Source organism: Triplophysa rosa, linkage group LG14, assembly GCF_024868665.1.
Source record: "Triplophysa rosa linkage group LG14, Trosa_1v2, whole genome shotgun sequence".
NCBI classification, from domain to species: domain Eukaryota; kingdom Metazoa; phylum Chordata; class Actinopteri; order Cypriniformes; family Nemacheilidae; genus Triplophysa; species Triplophysa rosa.
The window spans coordinates 12,361,394-12,381,121 of NC_079903.1; the positions used below are offsets into that span (position 1 = coordinate 12,361,394).

General features: G+C 38.7%; 1 protein-coding gene across 2 annotated transcripts in view; it reads right to left on the bottom strand.

Annotated features, from left to right (window-relative positions):
* The window catches only part of tpst1 (tyrosylprotein sulfotransferase 1), a 39,776-nt gene extending 23,217 nt beyond the window's left edge, over window positions 1–16,559 (bottom strand). The window contains exons 1-2 of one of the 2 annotated variants that reach the window (XM_057351107.1): window positions 16,179–16,559; window positions 5,476–6,486 (exon numbers count right to left, since the gene is read on the bottom strand). In XM_057351107.1, coding sequence (XP_057207090.1) covers window positions 5,476–6,308 — 833 coding nt within the window. In that variant the 5' untranslated portion in view covers window positions 6,309–6,486; window positions 16,179–16,559. The remainder of the gene's footprint in view (window positions 1–5,475; window positions 6,487–16,178) is intronic. The other variant, XM_057351108.1, reaches the window with a different exon arrangement.
* Between the last annotated feature and the right edge of the window lie 3,169 nt (window positions 16,560–19,728).

Genomic DNA, 19,728 nt, shown 5'->3' on the forward strand with positions numbered 1-19,728 from the left:
ATTTAGGATGTTTATAGATAACCAAAGCAGTTAGCCAACCCTTCACAGAAACCACAAAAGACAAGAGACTCCGACACCAGAGGGCTCTCACTAATTTAACAGAGCCTGGATGAAACTCCTGAGTGCTTACTGGAGCAGACACCACAGACAGAAAGAGCACTCAAGTCTTGCCCCGGGACACATGGGCATTGGGATGTAACAAGAGTGAAGTACCTGTTGAAGTCACCACAGATGCTCCAGTGGGATTCTTTGGACTGATCTGTATAGCACAGCATAAATCTTCATAAATCCCAATGAGGCTGAAAAGCCTGAAACAGCAGTTTAAGGCTTTATCAGGCTTTTTCGCAGGGCCCTGTGAACGGGGATCGCTTTGTCAAAATTGTCATCTGTACGCTAAATTTTCCCTTAAGTCTACCACTAAATAATGTTCAATGTTAATTACCAAATGCATTAAGGGAAACTACAGCATTGTGTAAAATATAAAATAATAGGTTGCCTCATTGCTTCTCTTTTCTTATGATAATGATCTCTAACATTAGAGGCTTTACTTGAAAAAAACTGGTCAGTCAGATTCCCACCAATTTACTCCTTTCATTTTACTTGGAAATGAATCAATAATCTGGGCGTAATGCATCAGTCATCACACAAACATCCACTTGTCCATTCAGTGACTGTAATGATGTTATGTGTCGCTTTATTTTGTGGTTCCTAAAATATAACACTGTGTTCACTACCTGAGGTGTTCTCAACTCATCCCTTTCCCTCTTCAAGACAAGACTTATTGACCACAATCTATCCACAAAGTGCTGCTTTTAACTCGCTGCCCTTTCAGCTTCCTTCCAAATGTTCTTTAGAAGAGCATAAAAACAGCAGTCGCCAATAACGCTCCATTATTGAAAGCAGTTCTTAAAGGGATACTTCACCGAAAAATGAAAATTCTGTCATCATTTACTCACCTTCGAGTTGTTCCAAATCTTTATGAATTTCTTTGTTCTGATGAACACAGAGAAAGATATTTGGAAGAATGCTTATAACCAGACAGATTTTGCCCCCCATTGACTCCCATAGTAGGAAAAAATACAATGGTAGTCAAAAGTGCTCCAGAACTGTTTGCTTTCCTACATTCTTCAAATTGTCTTCTTTTGTGTTCAACAGAACAAAACAAAAATGATGAAGTAATACTTCCTACTATGGGAGTCAATGGGGGGCAAAATCGGTCTGCTTATAACATGGATTAAAGTGAAAAAAAATCTTCTGACTGATTTTTTTTCAGGCCAAATCATATTCCTTTAACCGACACTTTATCTAAATAGTCAAAACCAATAGCGTTTTAAAGGGAGATGTTTTGAACCACTTCACGTAGTATTGCCAGTTTGCGTATTTTAAAAGCTATTTTTAATCTAGCATCTATAACTTTTCAGTGCATTTTTTTATTTATCTTATAAGACCAAACAAGGTTTTCTGAAACTCTTAATAATTAACAGAAAAAAAATAAAAATAAAAGCACCACTAAAGACCAAAAATTTTGTTTATATTTGTCTCCAGAGTGCTTTTCACTTTTTCTGCCTTTTGGCTGTGAAACCATATTCCTGAAGCTTGGCTACACCTGACACCCGTTTCAGTGTTTGACTAGCTACAGTGACTAGTTACAGTGTTTGACTAGCTACAGTGACTAGTTACAGTGTTTATAGCTTTTCCAAGGCGACCGTTAAGAAGGTATCACTTTAACATTTCCATGGTGACGCGGCACTGCTTATCATGTGACACACCGCAGAGACACAGCAGCTGTATGACTGATGCATTGCTTTTACATAATTTTTCTTTTTTACTCAAAAAAATTCACAAACTGTTAACTATATCATGAAATATCTGACATTCCGATTGTCAGATATGTGCATGTGAATGTGTTTTGTTGTTTAGACACTTATAATGATCGCGTTAGTTGAGCTATAAGCGGGCGCCGCCATGTTTGTTTCTGCCGTGGTCTGAGATCTGTCCGTGAATTCATCCACTTCTCTTAAAAAACACAAACGTAAGTGCCTGGTGAACTGGTAGAAGAATTGAGTGATCTTAACAATTGCTTACATTGCAGATACTGTGTCTGATGTGAATAAAACTCATCCGTCAAATTACATTTGAGGAGATTGGTATTGCCGCTTCCATAGACATCAGTGTGTATTATGCAATCTCTAAATGTATTTTGTGCTTGTAGGCACGTGTACATGTCTGAAGCCTAAATTAAACATTCTGTGGTTGAAAGCACTGCATAGTTGTGATATGTGACAGGATTGAGTCTGTCTCTGGCTCTGAATGTTCTAATCACACCAGTGTGATCGTAGGCGTCAAAGGGTTAACAACATTATGAAAAGTGAATTTAAGACATTAAAGGACAGGCTGGAACCCTGCAATTGACAGAAATCCGTCGTAGCGACGGAGAGCTTTAATCCATGTTATAAGCATTCTTCGTAATATCTTTCTCTGTGTTCATCAGAACAAAGAAATTAATACAGATTTGAAACAACTCGAAGGTGAGTAAATGACGACAGAATTTTCCTTTTTGGGTGAAGTATCCCTTTATTGTTCCAAGCTGAACCCAGCGTAACACATGCAGGTGGAGACTGTAACCTCAGTTTAAGAAATACAGTGAGAACATAATCCATAAAATGTCGTTCAAAACTTGTATATGACTGAATATACAATGGAAGTCAGTGAGGTCCGATGTTGTTACCAACATTTTAAAAAATATCTTCTTTTGTGTTAGGCAGAAGAAGATCATACAGGTTTGGTAAGGCATGAGAGTAAATGATCTTGAGAATTAGCATTATTTGTGAGCTATCCCTTTAAAATTATAGATTTTTATCATGAATAGAGTACATCGTTTACCATGCTCTAGAATATTTGATAAAGTAGAAATTGTGAGTAGGGGGGTCTTTAAATATTGTTGCGTTCAAGGGGGGCCTTGAAGTAAAAAACGTTGACATCCCCCGAAGGTTTAAAAGTATAGCATTGTATTTTTATAGTAATAAAGAGTGCAGAGAGAACGGAGGCAGTGGTAGATCACAAGAAATATGCAGCGCGCACAGCATTTTTGAAAAGATGAACGACAGGCCAGACACACTTAGACAAAACACGGGAGGTAGACGGGATCCAAAATAAATATTAAAGCAAAAATGTGTGGGCCTCCTCTGACCACAAGCTTTTCATTAAAAACTCTCTGTTCAATTCTAAAAATGGCAACCAGACAGAAGCCAAATTTCTTCAGGGGATTTTTAGCGGCTTGACTGATTCATGCGTCAATGGCGTGTGACCCCGTTGGGTTTTATGAGACTTCAATGACTTCTGTAGGCCACATGTTAAACACCCGAGTCACAAACCGTACCACCAGTTTAAATTTTTCAAGTAATAAATGAAAAATCTGCAAACATTGCTCTGTTCTTGACTCTGTAACTCCCTGAAGTGCAATAGCAAATTAATAGTGGCAAGCTTTTGGCCTTAACAAATGAGTTAAAACGCCCTAAATTAAACAATTATAACAAATGTGGGAGTTTTTGGCAGTTATGCATCTATTTTTCCTATTGGAAATAGAAAGTGTTGTTCAGGTTCCAACTTGTCTCAGCCTGTTTTATTGGAGCAGGAATGTTGTCTTTGTACTCTGCCCTAATGCCCGGTGTGTTCACTGTGTATTAGTACGGAGTAGTGACTAGACTCTGAAGTGTTTTAAAAGCTGCAACACAGCACACTGCGGTAAAAGCGATCTTGTAAACACAACTGCTCTCTATGAATCAAGTTCCTATTTGACAGAACGGAAAGGAATGCATCAGTTAGAATTTTAACACACATACATTTACAGTTTGACAGAATAAGATTCGCCCACACACATCTGGACAATTTTAAACAGGTACACAAATTTACATTAAACAATTGATGCCTTTAACACATTTTGCTATGGCAACAAGAATGTTTAAAGACATCAAACCTGTGCAAATACAACTGGTGACATTAGATAACACAACTGAACAGAGCTCAAATGATCCAATTAAGCTTGTAAAACCAGAACATTGATTTTGAAAAAAAGTGGTCAACAGATTATACAACAAAATGATTATGGTTAGAAAAGAATCTTAACTGATTTTCAATTTCAATTTTTGATTAATTATGAATACCCAATTATCAAGGTAAAATGATTATTGTGCTGCATTCCACTTCACAATGATTGTCTCTTATTATCTCATGTAATAAATCAACAGCGCTTTACGTTACAGCAATGCAATAAACATTGAGCAATTTTAAAGGTGCTGTGTGTAATTTTTTAGCGGCATCTACTGGTGAGGTTGTGAATTGCAACCAACGGCTCATTCCACCACTCCCTTTCAAGGCACTATGGCAACTGACAAAGAACTAAGATCACACAGAGCTTGCATGTCATTTTCTGTCCGCTGGTTTTGAGCTGTTCTTGTTATATTTATTAGTTTCACCCTTTGATATGGCGCGCTTACATGATCGTCCTTTGATAACAGCTAGAGTGAGTGTGAGCACTGAAGGGAGAGGGGCGTGCCCTGGATATTTCGGCTTTTATTTTGGCCTATTTTTTTCTTTTGGCTGAACGATAATGCCATTTCAGCCGAAAATTTTCACCAACCGAAATTTCGGTGCATCACTAGAGAATATCTCATTCTATGGTAATAAAAATATAATGCTTTATTATGTAAGGCCTTTATACACCTCTGAAGACATAATTATGTACAGTATATTATATTGCATTTCTGTCAATAGATCCTCTAAAAAATTACACACTGGACCTTTAAATGCAGTTAATGTAATTGATTTTTATTTATCGATTTTACATTATCTATTTATATGTGTACATTCATACTTTATTTTATCTTTTATTGCTTTTTTCAGTTGAATCTAGTGTTTAAAAGACACATTTATTTATTTTAATTCCATAATTAAATGTTTTTAAAGTCAATGAAAAATCGTGTTAAATAATTCAGATTTAAATATTGGCCAAAACACTGATTACGATTTTTGGCACAATAGCCAATAGCCCTATGGTTAGATTTAGGGTTGGGAATCGAAAATCAATTCCAGTTCTGGAATCAGAATGGAATGGTTAAGAATCGGATAATTGATATAAAATGTTAATTCCTCAATTCCTGTGTCTGCACATATCTCAAAAGAGCCCTTTAATTAATTATATTTTTTACTTTACAAAACGGTGTTCATAAATATATTTATATTTTTTTGCAAACCATACAATAAGCATGCTACATCAGTTGATATCTTTTACAACTTTGGAATCGAAACCGGGAATCAATAAGAATCGAAATCGATAAGCAAAATCGCTAAAAGTCAAACGATACACAGATCCTTTTATTTGAGACACTGACTGACCCAATATACTAAGTGAAAGATCCTGTGGTCCCTTAAGCTACGATACACAAACAAAAATATCTACAGGTCATTGGCACTTACTTTGAGAGTGAAACGCCTCCTGCTTTCCCGATGAGCTCCTCGTGGTGCAGTACTGCATCATTCCAAGGAATGTCCAGGAATTTCAGAAGCGTCCTCATCCACCTTTCTGGGTGAAGGACGAGCTGTTCGTAGTGCACAGGTAGGCACTTGTCAGCTGCCTCTAGGCATTGTGTGTACATTGTCTCTATAGCCCGGTTCCACTTTGTTAGGCAGTCCCGATAGCTGCTCAGGTCAAACCCGGCTATGGTGACCTTGCGGGAGATCATAGAGTGAACGGAGGCCCTGCCGTCACGTATCATGAGGATGAACTTAGCGTGGGGGAAGATCTTAGCCAGATAGGTAAGTGATTTAAGGGCAAAGGGGTCTTTATTACACAGATAAGTGGCCGGCTCCCCGTGCTTTACTATTATCTCAAGCAGGAACGCCTGCATGGCTGAGTCCAAGACCTCGTCTGTTACTCCAGCTTCGTCTAGACGCATCTTTTCCCGGCCGGAGCGGCTCCACATCTGCTTCATGGCCAGAATGCGAGGGATGACGCGTGTCTCCTCCCCGCAGCGTACGTCGGGGTGTGCGTCCAGCATGGCCCGCATAAGAGTGGTCCCGCTGCGAGGGACGCCACCGATAAAAATAAGTGGCATGTCTTTATTGTAAATAAAAGGGTTACTGAGGTTCTGGCCTGTACGTAGGGTCGTGCGCAAGCTGCTCAGTAGCGGCTGGCTGCGTTCCTCAATCCGGTGGTGGCACTCCATGGCGTGCCTACCCAGGTAGAAGACTGTGACGGAGCTGATGACCAAGCAGGCCACCAGTAAGTTTTGCTTCAGCTTGCCGATCATCTCGGGGGCGAGTGGGTGGGCCTATTGGGGAGCCAAGGGAAGGGATCAGAAAAGGGAGGTGATAGGGCGAGGTGTGGGGTAAGTTGAACACCCGATGCTCAGGACTGGCCGTGATGGAGCGAGGAGAGGCTGGGATCTGCTGTACGCAGCGCTCGTGGAGTTCCTGACTCCATCAGGCCTGAAACACGCAACAGAAAATAATTATACATTTAACAACATATAATAACAGCATTTGTACAAGCTAAACTCATCTATCGCTCAAAGGCCTAGCTGCAAAAAATAAATCTGTCGGCGAGGACAAAGAAGTATCAGACTTCAACATATTGGACAATAAGCACAATTGGATTTTATAAAGATACATGCGGTAGACATATAGTATGAAATCAGAGAGCGATCTGGTCAGACATCTTAAGCTTGACTCATGTTTCTTCCCACTCTCAATGTGCAAAAGGCTCATCTCTGCCAGCAACATGATGTATGACCTTGCAGTCTTTAATCTGCACTGAGCGCCACACAATTTCAAAGAGTGGGCGGGCGATTTGACAAAACAAGCAGTACGCATAAAACTTGACCACACTGCTTTGGTTCTGGCGCGTTGGGTTTGTTGCAGGGTTTTCCCTGTGCTAGTCTCCGACCAAAGAGACGATCGGTATAGCAGCCCTGCAGCCAAACAAGGCAGAGCCTCTGCGAAACATGATGTAAACTGGATGTTTACATTCTCTAAACACGACGTGAATGAGGCTTGTCTGTACAAAACTTGGCGTCATAATGCTGGGTTGTCGTGGGCGGTTGCCAAGACGGCTCTAAATGCTAGTTTTGTAATGTATTGGGCAGTTGCTGGGTGATTTGATTGCCTTCTAGGCGTTTGCCTTGATATGTTAGCTGTCAAAATGAAAATCTCTTCTCAGTAGGTCGCACAATCTGAGGTGTAGTTCATGCTTGTGGCAAAACTGTAAAATGTAATACTATACTTTATTGCAATCCATAACCCTAGGCACAAGCAATTGTCTTTGTGAGCTGTAATTGTTTCTTTAACTTGTTTCCTTTACCTTTCGGTGCTGCAAATCTAAAACGCTATTATAACCGTCAAAAACATGTATATACAGATGGGCTAATTCTCCTAACAGTTTAAAAACAAGTACAAGGTCAACAACAGTTTTCATTACCTGACTTAATAGGTCTCATCAAGCGAACAAAATGTGTATGGAAGCCTAAGAGACTTCACAGGCCTCAACAGAATGGGACCCTCTCAAACCATTTAAAGAGGCCGGTTAACACAATGACCCACCTGGGATCCCGGCCAATAATGTTTCTTGAGATACCTGAACAGACTCGGTATCACTGGGATTCTATTTCAGGATGCTTCTGGTGGTAAAGTGACCCATAATTGACAAAACTCTTCATCTGTGTCCAGATAAAGGAGATTAGATAGGATCACAGTTACTCATTACTGTCAAGACATTCTTAGAGAACTGATATTACATTACACTGCAACCTACATTATATAAAAACAGATTCTGTGGACCTAATTACCACCACACAAGCACTTGAACAAATACTCAAATGACACTGAAAAGTCTACTGAGGCTGCAGATTACAAATACCGAACTTTAGAGATGGACCTAAAGATAGAGATAGATCTGTGCTACATGTTGAATGACTGTGAACATTAGGGATGCACCGAATGTTCGGCCACCGAAAAATGTTAGGCCGAAAATAGCATGTGAAATGGCCGAATAAATTTTACCGAACATGACTCGTGATACGATCAAGCAGCAAACAGCGCAGAGAGAGAGAGAGAGAGAGAGAGAGAGAGAGAGACACGCGTGCGCTTTATTACTGCCGCAAACATTTTGGCAGTGCGCGTGTGTGTGCGTGCGCGTGTGTGTGTGGAGCATTTTAAAGTGTCAGAGAAAGACACAGCACGGGACTTGCCGCACGGAAGTAAATTTCCGAATGAAAGCGTCTTTACCGGTCGGTAACTTTACTTCAGACGGAAGCTGGCTGTCTGACAGTAGCCCCACCGCTCGCGACATCCTTTGACATCATACAGTGGTCGCGTGCACACAGTTCCCCGTACTAAACAACTTGTCAAAGTATGTTCTGTGCATCCCGGACACGAGTGCACCTTCTGAGAGAACAGTCAACTTTTGTGGGCGGAGTTTGGAGGAGAGACGTGAACTGAAATGGTTGTCAGTCAGCATCAGTCATAATTGCTTGCATTGGATGTTTTTTTTTCTCAAATCATTTTGCAATGTAGTCTATAATAATCCAACAGTTTTAGTTTATTCGTATTTTTAGTTTATAGGCCTAATGTGGAATGACACTTTTTAATGAAGTGTTTTGTTGTCGGGGTACAGAGTAACTTACATTACATTCTTTTAGCAGTCAGTTATAGGCCTAATTAATATAGGCTATTCATGAAGGGAGAGGGCTCAATTGTTTGTTTGAATTTACTTTGTTTTGCTCAATTCTATATTAAGTTGTATTGTATTTTATTGAAAAGCAAGACAAATTATAAAAAGCACATTTTGACTATTCAGTTTGTGCAAAAGTGAAAAAATAGCTTAATAAATAGAAGAAATGCAAAAAAGCATGTTCGGTGTTCGGTATTATTCGGCCAAGTGTTTCACATCATGTTCGGCTTCGGCCAAGAATTTTCGTTTCGGTGCATCCCTAGTGAACATACATCTTTGCAAAAATGAAAGGAACACATTGGGCTACAGAAATTAGACATACTGTAACTGTGAAACAACAAGGCTGACAAACAATTTTCTTCACATCAAGTTAAATAGAGAGAGAGAGAACAAGCGATTTCTATTTAGAGGTGTCTGACAGCTGGGAGGTGTTCAGATGTACTCAAGGACGTAAACTCCTCCAAACACGTCACAATTATTGGGCAAACTGATCCCATCCACACACAAACACACTTTCATGGTCATTTTAAGAAGTATTCTAATCTAAAGAACAATGTCACCAGTGTTGGGTAAGTTACTCTGAAAAGGTAATTAATTACTATTTACTAATTACATATTCAATAGTGTAATTAGATTACTGTACAAATTACTCTCTCCAAAAAGTATTTAATTATTTATTACTAATTGCTTTCTATATCCTATATCCATCTTGATTAGTTAAGTGATTCAAGGATAGACATGAAACGGCTTGTTTAATTCATTCAAATAAATAATATTAAACTACATAAAGTACTCTTATTAACTGACCAAAGTATTACAAATGTGAGAATTATACATTAAAGCACAGATTTTAAAGTTAGACTTTGTATTTTGATGTCAATTCCACTATTGCACACACATATATTACACAGAGTATTTAGTTTAATTACATCAGAAGTAACTGTAATTAAATTACAGAAAAAATAAGAGTAGTCCCTTACTTGACTTTTTCAAGGGAAAAGTAATTAAATTACAGTAACTAATTACTTAGTAACTAGTTACACCCAACACTGAATGTCACATTGTCTCAGCACTAGGCATGGGCCGAATACCGGTTTCAAGGTATACCTCGGCTTGGAAAGTCAGGGTTTTAAAACCACTAAAAATGTCTGTTATACCGTTCCAAAGGTATGAGCTGTTTTGTGCAGGAATCCATCAGGTTCTGTGCTATATTTTGTTTATGCTTAATTAGTTGTTTTCTCATCTGCATTTAATTTATTTATGTACATGTATAAATGTATGGATGAATGCATGTAAGTTTAATTACTGGACATGCATTTAAAAGAAGACTAGAAAGGGGTGCCATGCTTTCAAAATGTTGGGGAAGCACTGATTTAACCTGACATACTGTTCATGTTTACTACTGTTCCAAATATTTTGTGTTGCTTAAAAATCAATTCTATTTTTGTTCAATGTTTTTTACTCAGACATTTAAAATAACACATTTTAAAGATAGTTTGGCTAAAGGTTACCATACCGTCAAAATCTCATACCGGCCCATGCCTACTCAGCACACTACAATCTCAAACTAAAAGACTTGTTTTTTTCCCGCTTTAATCTTATTTCATAAGATTTTATACACATCAGTAATATTTATATTTTTTGCATAGTTTGACAGAATATTACAGCATTGAAAAAGACACTCAAAACATTTATACTTCATAGAGTACCTCAAAGATGATATATTTTTGTAGGCCAACCCGGAAGTTAGTGCCGCGGTGGTTCCTTCGACCGAAACAAAGCCTATGCATTTTTTCCATAGTCTTTTGAAAGATCGCAAAAAATAAGATCCGTGATTAACAGAATAAGGTTTATGTTGTTTACACTTTTTGTCTATCAAGATAATCTTTACAGATTAACACAACATTTGCTATTTTTGAAGCCTAAATACAATCGCCGGAAGTAAAAAGATGACACGTCACGAGGCTATAAATAGACTACACTACGGTCACTCGATATCAGCGTCACCACCACCAAGCCTCTTTTTTAAACTTTATTAGGCCCGATTCACATTTTGCGTCTTTCCCGCGCGCATATTCGTTATTTTAAATGTAGACGTGCGGCAGGCACGCGGAAATAGGGGGCGACACTCTTTTTTTCCAGGTGTGTTGGCTCCGCATCGAGATGAAAAAATCTCAACTTTTCATAAAGCCACAAGCGCACCGCAGGTCATGTGACAAGAACCAACCAGCCAATATAGACAAGCTCAATGAAGATGGAGACACAGATGATCACAGCATTACTAAATCTAGTAGCAGAGTTATTGCAAGGTGTTTTCGCATATGATGGTATTTTTAGCAAGTCGGTAACTCGCGGAGACCTTCCGAAGTGTTTAAAGCAGTCAAAACGGTGCCAGGAATTCCTCCATTACATGCGCAAGCACAGATCTAATAAACAGTCCTTTTATATTACCAAATCACATGATTTTCGGGTCTTATCTTATCACTTCCTGTTTTTAGTTCGGTTCGATGCCTTTGCTCCATGTTGCGTTCATAATTCAATTCGAACCGCGCCAGAGTACGTTTGAAAGCGGATCGAGATCTATCCTTTCAGCAGTCTCTGTCTGCTTGTTTCACAAATAAACCGCACTAACAGAGCAATCGCACCAGAGTTCGTTTTAATCGAACCAAACATGCCATGTTTGAACACACCCTTAAAAACATGTTCCCTTGAAACTTAAAAATATTTAGAGGTTTGTTAACCACAGATCTTATTTTAGGAAATGTACCAAAAACCTATAGACTTTGGGGCCATGGAACCGTAAGTGCTAAAATGCTAACTCGCTTCTGTGATTGGTTTACAAAAATATGTAATCTCTGAGGTATTTTATAGTTCATACACATCTTATATATCATATCAGACATCATTTTCCCTGACTAGTGTATTCATTGGTAAACAAGTAAACTAATGGCTAAATCACACTGATTTGACAAACAGCAACAAACTCATCTGTTGTTGTTTGTCGGATCAGTGTGAAACCCCGTTCATGTTTGTTGGCCTTGGTTAGCAGTTTTTTTAACTGAACATGTCAATCGTTGGATTGTATCACAAATAAATTAAAATAATGTAGTGTGCACTAAAGATATCGAGTGACCGTAACTAAATAATATGTTGGTGTTTTCTTCAAAGGTTCGCAGAGATGAATCATAGGCAGAAATACAATAAGGAGGCACAGATTAAATCCTTCCCTTTTTGCTATTCTTCAAAATAATACAAACTTTTGTAACAGATACAGAGTACAGTTAGTTGCTGCCTTTCTGTCTTTATTCCTGACATGAATAAACCAACAATGTTAGTCCTGACATCAAATTTATGGCTTAATCATCCGCTGATATAAATTTCAGAGCTGCCCTTGTTAAACGGTAACATACCGAGAAAATGCATCAGCCACCTCTGATATATGCGAGGAACTTGAAGCTCTCTTTCAAGGTCTGTGCAGATTTACTCTGATGGAGAGAGGCCTTGTTTCTGATGGATTTCTTGGCCACAGGCTGTTAGTGCTGACAGATGGTAAACAGGACTTCCACTCCCAGAATCCTCAGTGTAATGGATGAAGCCCCCCACAGGATAAGGAACATCTTCGCTAAAATGTGTCACAGGATGAGTCACGGTTTCAACCTTATACCGAAGCTCGGCAACAATCGTTCCTACGTTAGAGACCCGCTATAATTTATTCCATAGTGGAGAGACAGATCTCAATTGTGGCTAACACATAAACTGAGTGGGATGTTGTGGAGTTTAGAGGAAGTCTCATGAGAGACCTACATCCCTAATCATTAGGAACACTGAAAAAATGGAAGGAAATTGAAAGGTAAGATGCCAGGTGTGTCGTACACATGCATTTTAAAGTTAGAGTGCAATGATGTACAATAAAAACCAGCATCCTCTAGATGTAAATCAGGCCACACCACAGAACAACTGTTTCTCTGATTTATTACTGTGGTTAACAATGTTTGGTCTCGCGTTTCACGTCTGTGAAAGTGAAATCAAGAAGGTGTTGTTATTAAATTAATAGAGCTTCCACACTTCTGTTATAGATATCCTCCACTGGATCTGCGATTGATCTGTTTGGGAATCCTCTGTAGACCAGTGCTGAAACCAGACAACTGCAACACTTAATAAGGAGAAGAGCTTGAAAAGGACATGAGGGGGTCTCGCTATACTTCAACAATCTTCTGAAATCTGGGTCATCTGGAATGAGGAATGTATAATTGCATTGGGCTCCTTCTTGTCTTGGGTATTTCTTGCCAAATGAAAGCTGAAATCCCGAAATCTGCAATTCATTGTGCGTTCTTGTAACTTCAGCTATGAAAGAAAATGTGCTGCAAGGTGAAGAAACATTTCACGTGGATCTCATGAAATACAGGGTCATTTTTTGAAAGACATCAAGGTTATGATGAAGACATATGAAGAAGGCTTTTGTACGGTTAGTGGTGACATAGTAGGACTAGTCGATATCTGACTATTTTGAGAGTATAATTACGATTGTCATTTCTTGCCATCATTTATATTTCTAGCCGGTGTGGGTTCTCATCCTCCATACCTCCCAGCATCCAAGCATCTATGAGATCCACCCATAGACTTTCATTAAAGGGATATTTCACCCAACAATGAAAATTCTGTCATGAATTACTCATCCTCAGGTTGTTCCAAAACTGTATACATTTCTTTGTTCTGTTGAACACAAAGGAAGATATTTGGAAGAATGTTATCAACTGATATTTCTGGGGCACCATTGACTAAGATGGTTTGTTTTCCTAAATTCCTTAAAATGTTTTCTTTTGTGTTCAACAGAACCAAAATATTATACAATAATTCTTTCTACTATGGTAGTCATGGTGCCCGAAAAATCTCAGTTGCTAACATTCTTTAAAATATCTTTCTTTGTGTTCAACCAAAGAAAGAAATCTTTATACCGTAGGTTTGGAACAACCTGAGGGTGGGTAATTCATGAGATTTTTTATTTTTGGGTGAACTATCCCTTTAAAGTTTGTAAATACTAGCATTATGTCAGACGTATGCAACATACAATGTGCTTTAATCGGCACTGCCAATAGGTAAACCCACATCAGCTGAACACTTAATAATAATTCATTTAATTAAACAAAAGATTTCAACTGATAAAATAAATGTATGTATCGTTTAATAAGCCGGAGAAACTCGTACGTGCGTTACTTTGGTAGCACGTGAAATGTGACAGACAAAAGACAGTATGCAGGAAAAAAACCTGTTCAACAATTCAGAGAACAAGGTCTGTAATCTGCTCTTTCATGCACTGATCCCACCTAAGGAGGTTCAATCTGATCCACCTCAACAGAACCCTTCAGTAAAGACACCTCTGAAAATGAAATCCAGCACCTGTGGTTGAACAAGCAATAGATAGCAGGATACGTTTCATTTTAGACATAAGGGCTTTTTGTTCAGAGGGTGAGATAAAAATGAAAAACGTTGCTGCAGAAAGCACTCCGAGAAGCATACAATCGTTCTTGGGTTTGACAGGCGTGTGTCAATGCAGTTTCACAAAAGATACAAAAGAGGCTCTTGGGTCCCGCGTCAACCCTTTCGTAACAGCCCTGCAACTCCACCCATGTTCTATGGCCTTACTGGTTTGAGTTCAATGAAGCCATTTCAGCTTCTACAAAACAGCTAAAATGGGTTCAAGTACACAGTCATAGAGATGTTTCACTAACACAAAAATATCATGTGCCAACCATTAACTAAATATAATTCTTTGATCAAAGCCGAAACAAAGACAGGCACATTTCTCTCATTCCAATGGCAATTTCAAAGAAACAAAGGCTGTAAACCACAGCGCATTACGCCACTCAATAATCTGTTATCGTCTTATTTCTTGCGACCTCCAACCCCAAGCCATTCTCTAGAAAGCATTTTAAGCTCACGTTTCTTCATCCACATTCTGACAGCAATATTCTAATTTTCCAGAGAGGCTTTTAGGTTCTTGAATGAATTTAACGCAACAGCAAAGATATTGTGTATCCCATATCGGTCTCCAACTTGATAGGACCTAATCTAACATTCAAATGCATGTTTTTTCTAGGGTTCACAAAGTCGTGTAGCAGAGCTAAAAGTGCCAATTCAACCAGTTTTCAAGCTCAAAACCTCAAGAGTACTTTCTCATTCATTTACGGCCATCTTCAACATCACAAATGCATTCGAAGAAAACAATCTCCATATCTAGTGACTGTGTCAGTACTGTCTCCACTGGTGGATTAAAACTATAACACACCAGTGAATGTGGTTTATAGAATGTGGCCTATAAAACAGGGAAAGATCGCCACAGGAAGGTGTTGGCGATTTCACGTGTTGAAAGTCCATAATACACTTCTCTGTACACAATTGTGATTGCGTACAGACAAATCAATACACATGTACTATGTGGCTCCCTTGTGAAACCGCTAGTGAAGTTACGGAGTGGAGCAGCACAATCCTAATCTGTTGATGAATAAGCAGAAAAAAATAAATAATCAACAAAAAAAGAAATGTAAATACGAAGACTCCAGCGCTCGATGGCAAAACTTTCTCCCTCTAACTCTGCCAATATCAGGATAAGACATGTAAAAATATTAAGACGCTTCATTTACGTGTGCATGTTTTAAACTACATGAGATGAGTACACTGTAAATGAGTAAACATGTGTTTCATGTCTATGCAGCCTATGTGGAACATTCAGTTCATAGTGTTCTTCCTACAATAAGACTAGAACTCACTGAAAAGTATTTCTGGTTAGCCCAATGCTTGTCCCCAGCAGAAGCTAATTTCAGTAAAAGGTATTTCTATTGTCCAAAATGATCTTTTCAATCTCAAGGGTCTGGCCATAAATTATGAATTTGTCTGAGGTAATTACCAGCCCACGAATGAACATACACTGACATCTACTACATGAACGTAAATACTATCACTTGTCAATTCGCATTAAACAAAAAATATTAAATATTTGACGCTGACGCATACATATTAATTCTGGTTTACATAAACCAGTATTTACTGTAATAGACAATGAAGTGTTTATACACTAAACAACAGTTAAACATTAAACATTCTCTTGAGATTTATCGCTCTGTCTCTGCGTGTCTTTTTCACAGTACATAACGTCTGACATATCGCGGTTTGATATCGCCACAGCGGATGAATGTCACTGACAGCTCGCCTTTCGTCCCATTTACGCGCAGTTCAATTCAAGCGGTGGCACGTGCCATGCCAAGTCTGCAAAAAATTGTCCTCAATCAAAACACACGAGACGTAAAGCAACCTTTTCAAAGCCTCGACTCGTTAAGGTGGACTGAAAAATGAAGAAGGGTGCTTTGAAGAAAACCGAGATCCAGCCAACACCGTTAATGCAAACGGGCTAAAATGCAACAACACTTTTTACATCACGAAGTGTAAAGGAACGTACCTGGCGTGCTAGATCCGTCACAACAGACGAGTAATGGATCAGACGAGAAGTGTTTCTAGCCGGGCGAGAATGCAAAGACGTGCGTAAAATCCGTTTACAGTGCTCCATTCACCGCTTAAAAATGCGACAATGTGGATGTCTCGACGCTCCGCTTACCACAACTGTATCACATCGAACGCTCGTCACCTTCAGTGGGTTGCCAGATGCTCGCTTTAATTCCTGTTTTTCTCAGTATACCATTATTTTCATTATTTTCTGTGCTTTGTGGGAGAGTATCACAAAGATATTTATTTAAATTATGTTTTGTTTTTAGTTTTACAATACCAAGGTAAAAAAAGTTAAAAAAATCGATCGTTTGTCCAAACCCTGTCCGGTGCGATTCGCGCGGCGCTTTTTTCTCAACCAGGCAACACCGTGGCTAGTCGAGGGGCTGAAAAAATATTTTAATAGCATCAATCTGATTGGTCCAAAGAGCGTTTGACGCGTTTGTGTCGACGTCCGCTATTGGTTAAAGCAAGCTGTGGGCTTTTCACCACCCTCTGTGGTTTTGTTTTGCGAGACTGTCGGTGTGTCCTAAAGGGATAAATCGCCCTCCGAAGGGCCCTTCGGGAAGGGGACAACGCGCAAAACGTTCTCCTCCTAATGAAGAGAAAATAACGTTGTTTTATTGCTAATTTGCGAAGTGAATTTTAAACGGACACGTTAAAAGATACAATTGCGTTTTTCCCTCTAGAGTTTACAAATCAAGAGCTTTACTCTTCGAAGGGAGTAGGGCATAGGGATGATCACTTCGGAATGGACGCAGGGTGTACCAAGACGTTACAGGGGTCTTAAAGGGAAATTGCGTACTGCAAACCACAGCTGTTGGTTGAGAAGTTGTGCTGTTCTTTTTAGGACTGCAGCGTTATTTTATTTTAAATACATTTTTTAAAGAAAGCTACGTTTGTAAAACAGTAAAAATATTTCGAAAAATAAATTATTGACATTTGTTAGAACACAAATCATTGTTTACAACAAAATCTATTTTATTATCAATTTTATTTTAGAGTCATATTCATGAAATATTTCATGTTTAGTGAATAAAAGTTGACTTTTTGTATTATGGTCTACATGGGTGGAAGTTGCTCTGTAATATTGCTTTTCTCTCTCCTCATGCCTTTACATACAGGTAACTGAAAAGAAGATCATTTTGCTGTACAATTTTTGTTGCTACACCATTGAGTAGAAACATCACTTCAAAATGGATCATGATCATAGTGCATTTTCTAATATGCCATAAAACGTTTTGAACTGCGGTTCTTGTAAAGATGTGTATATGTTATTGTAAATCATATTATACTCCAAAAAATTTTTCAACCCAGCACTGGGTCTAAATTAACCTATGCTGTGTTGCTGGGTGAAATATAAACATTTTCTGGGTTAATTTAACCCAGTGGTTGAGTTTGTCCCTTTTTGACCCAACACAGGTTTAAAAATAACCCAGTGTACTGTATCATAGCAGATTGTAAAGATAAGAGAAAAGTAGACCTTGATCATTTCAGACATCTATGAACAGGTTTTAAATAAGCTTCCATCAAGCTTACTCTTTAAAACAGTAAAACTCAACTCTGACGCAAGCTGATTATAGTGATTTTACCATATGTCCACACGAGAAGGAAGTTGTCAATTTTGAGGTTTTGTGCAAAAATGAATTCTCATCATTCTTGTTAGTAAGTTGACAAGCAAACAAAGGTCACAGTGTCTCCTGGGGACAGTTGTTCCTGGTCTGTAGCTCCGGCAATTCAAATATCACCTGTGCATTACAAAAAATATGACCGCTACTCAATGACTAACAAGCAGGTGGGTCAGTTATGGCATCTCAAACAATATGTCCCTGGAGAGGGGAATGGATGGTGCTGAAAAAGCACACCAAAGTGTGGGAACAGATGGGTCCTGGGAGAATGGCAGGAAATCACAGCCTGTGTGGTGCAACACAGTGTGTCACCGTATGGGCCTGTTTAAATCTACAGTGGGACAGGCTGAGGGGCAGAGGGAGAAAAGACACTGCTGAGTGTGAACACTTCCCCTGGCTTCACGTGGCTGACTGCTTGCATGAACAGTCACTGTGTCCTGCACGGAATTAAAACTAAAGAACTTTGTTACCCGTTGATTTGCATTGGTTTTGTGTCCTTACAGTAGAAGTGACGGGATACTGCTGTTGTTACCAACATTCTTCAAAATACCTTCTTTTATGTTCTGCAAGAGAAAGTACGTTATGTTTGACAACACAACATCACATACATGCTTTAAAATCTACATGAAACGGCATGATCTACCGCACTTTTCTAATGTTATTCAACGAGAAAAATTGGTCTTGATTTCAAGTAAATATAAAGTCAATTGGATTTGTGACTTTACAATACATTAAGATGAGGGTAACATCAATATGATAAATATTAAGATACAATACCGATTCATTAACTATGAGGAGTAATTGTTCATTTATTTTTGAATTCCTTTCCCTCTAGTCTGTGATAAGTTGTGCTATTAAGAGTTCTAGGTTGTCAACACCAAGACTAAAGTGTCAGTCCCATATAAATCAGAGTTAATGAGATCACAATTCTGTTCAACACCACTGTGCACTTGAACAAGACACTTTACTACTAATGTTCCAGGGTAACGTAGCCTGTCATTAGCAAATTGAATTCTTACCGTGAATTAAAAAAGCATTTGGTTAACAATGAAAAATGTGCAAAAATGTTAAACAGTAAACACATTTCAATATAAATGCACATACACTCTTAAAAATAAAGGTGCATCACGATGCCATAGAAGAAGCTTTTTTTGTCTAAATGGTTCCATGAAGAAACTTTCTGTTTCACAAAAGGTTCTATGCGGCGAAAAATGTTCTTAAAAAGGTAAGAAAGAAATGGTTCTTTAACCTTTGACTGAATGGTTCTTTGTAGAACCAACAATTGAGAGCAGTTATCTTTAGGTTAGCTAATACTTTATTGAAAACACATGTTTTGAGAATGCACAAAATGAGAGGTGTTGCAACCGGTATTTGGGCATTGTATAGAATGCTAGAATACAAAAACGTACTTAGCATACAGTCAGTCTTCTATGTTTTTAAATATCTGCCATAGAAGATGGATGGCAGAATATGCGTGAGCTCTCTGTCCTCTGCAGCAGCCCCCACCGAAGCTGCAATCAAATTCTTAATCAGTCACACAGTGTCTGGCCTGATTAGGTAAAGCCTTCAAGCTCTGCCAAAAACAAAACTTTGGGGGGTGCAGATGGGAGGGTGATGGCGTGCTTGGCCCAGATATCTTGCCTCTTCATACTCAAGGGTACCAATATGAATAAAAAATACAGCTCTACACCAGAGAGCAAGAACCAACAGCTAGACATTATACAAATAGCAGTTTCTAAATTATGCAAGGACAAAGATGATATTAAAATCTGCTGCGTCGTGTATTACAGGCACTGAATTAGCAGACTGTCCCCCGCAGTTTAACTGAGGTGAATCAGGATTGGTAGGCTGCCTGGTCTGATTTTTGACAAAGCTGAT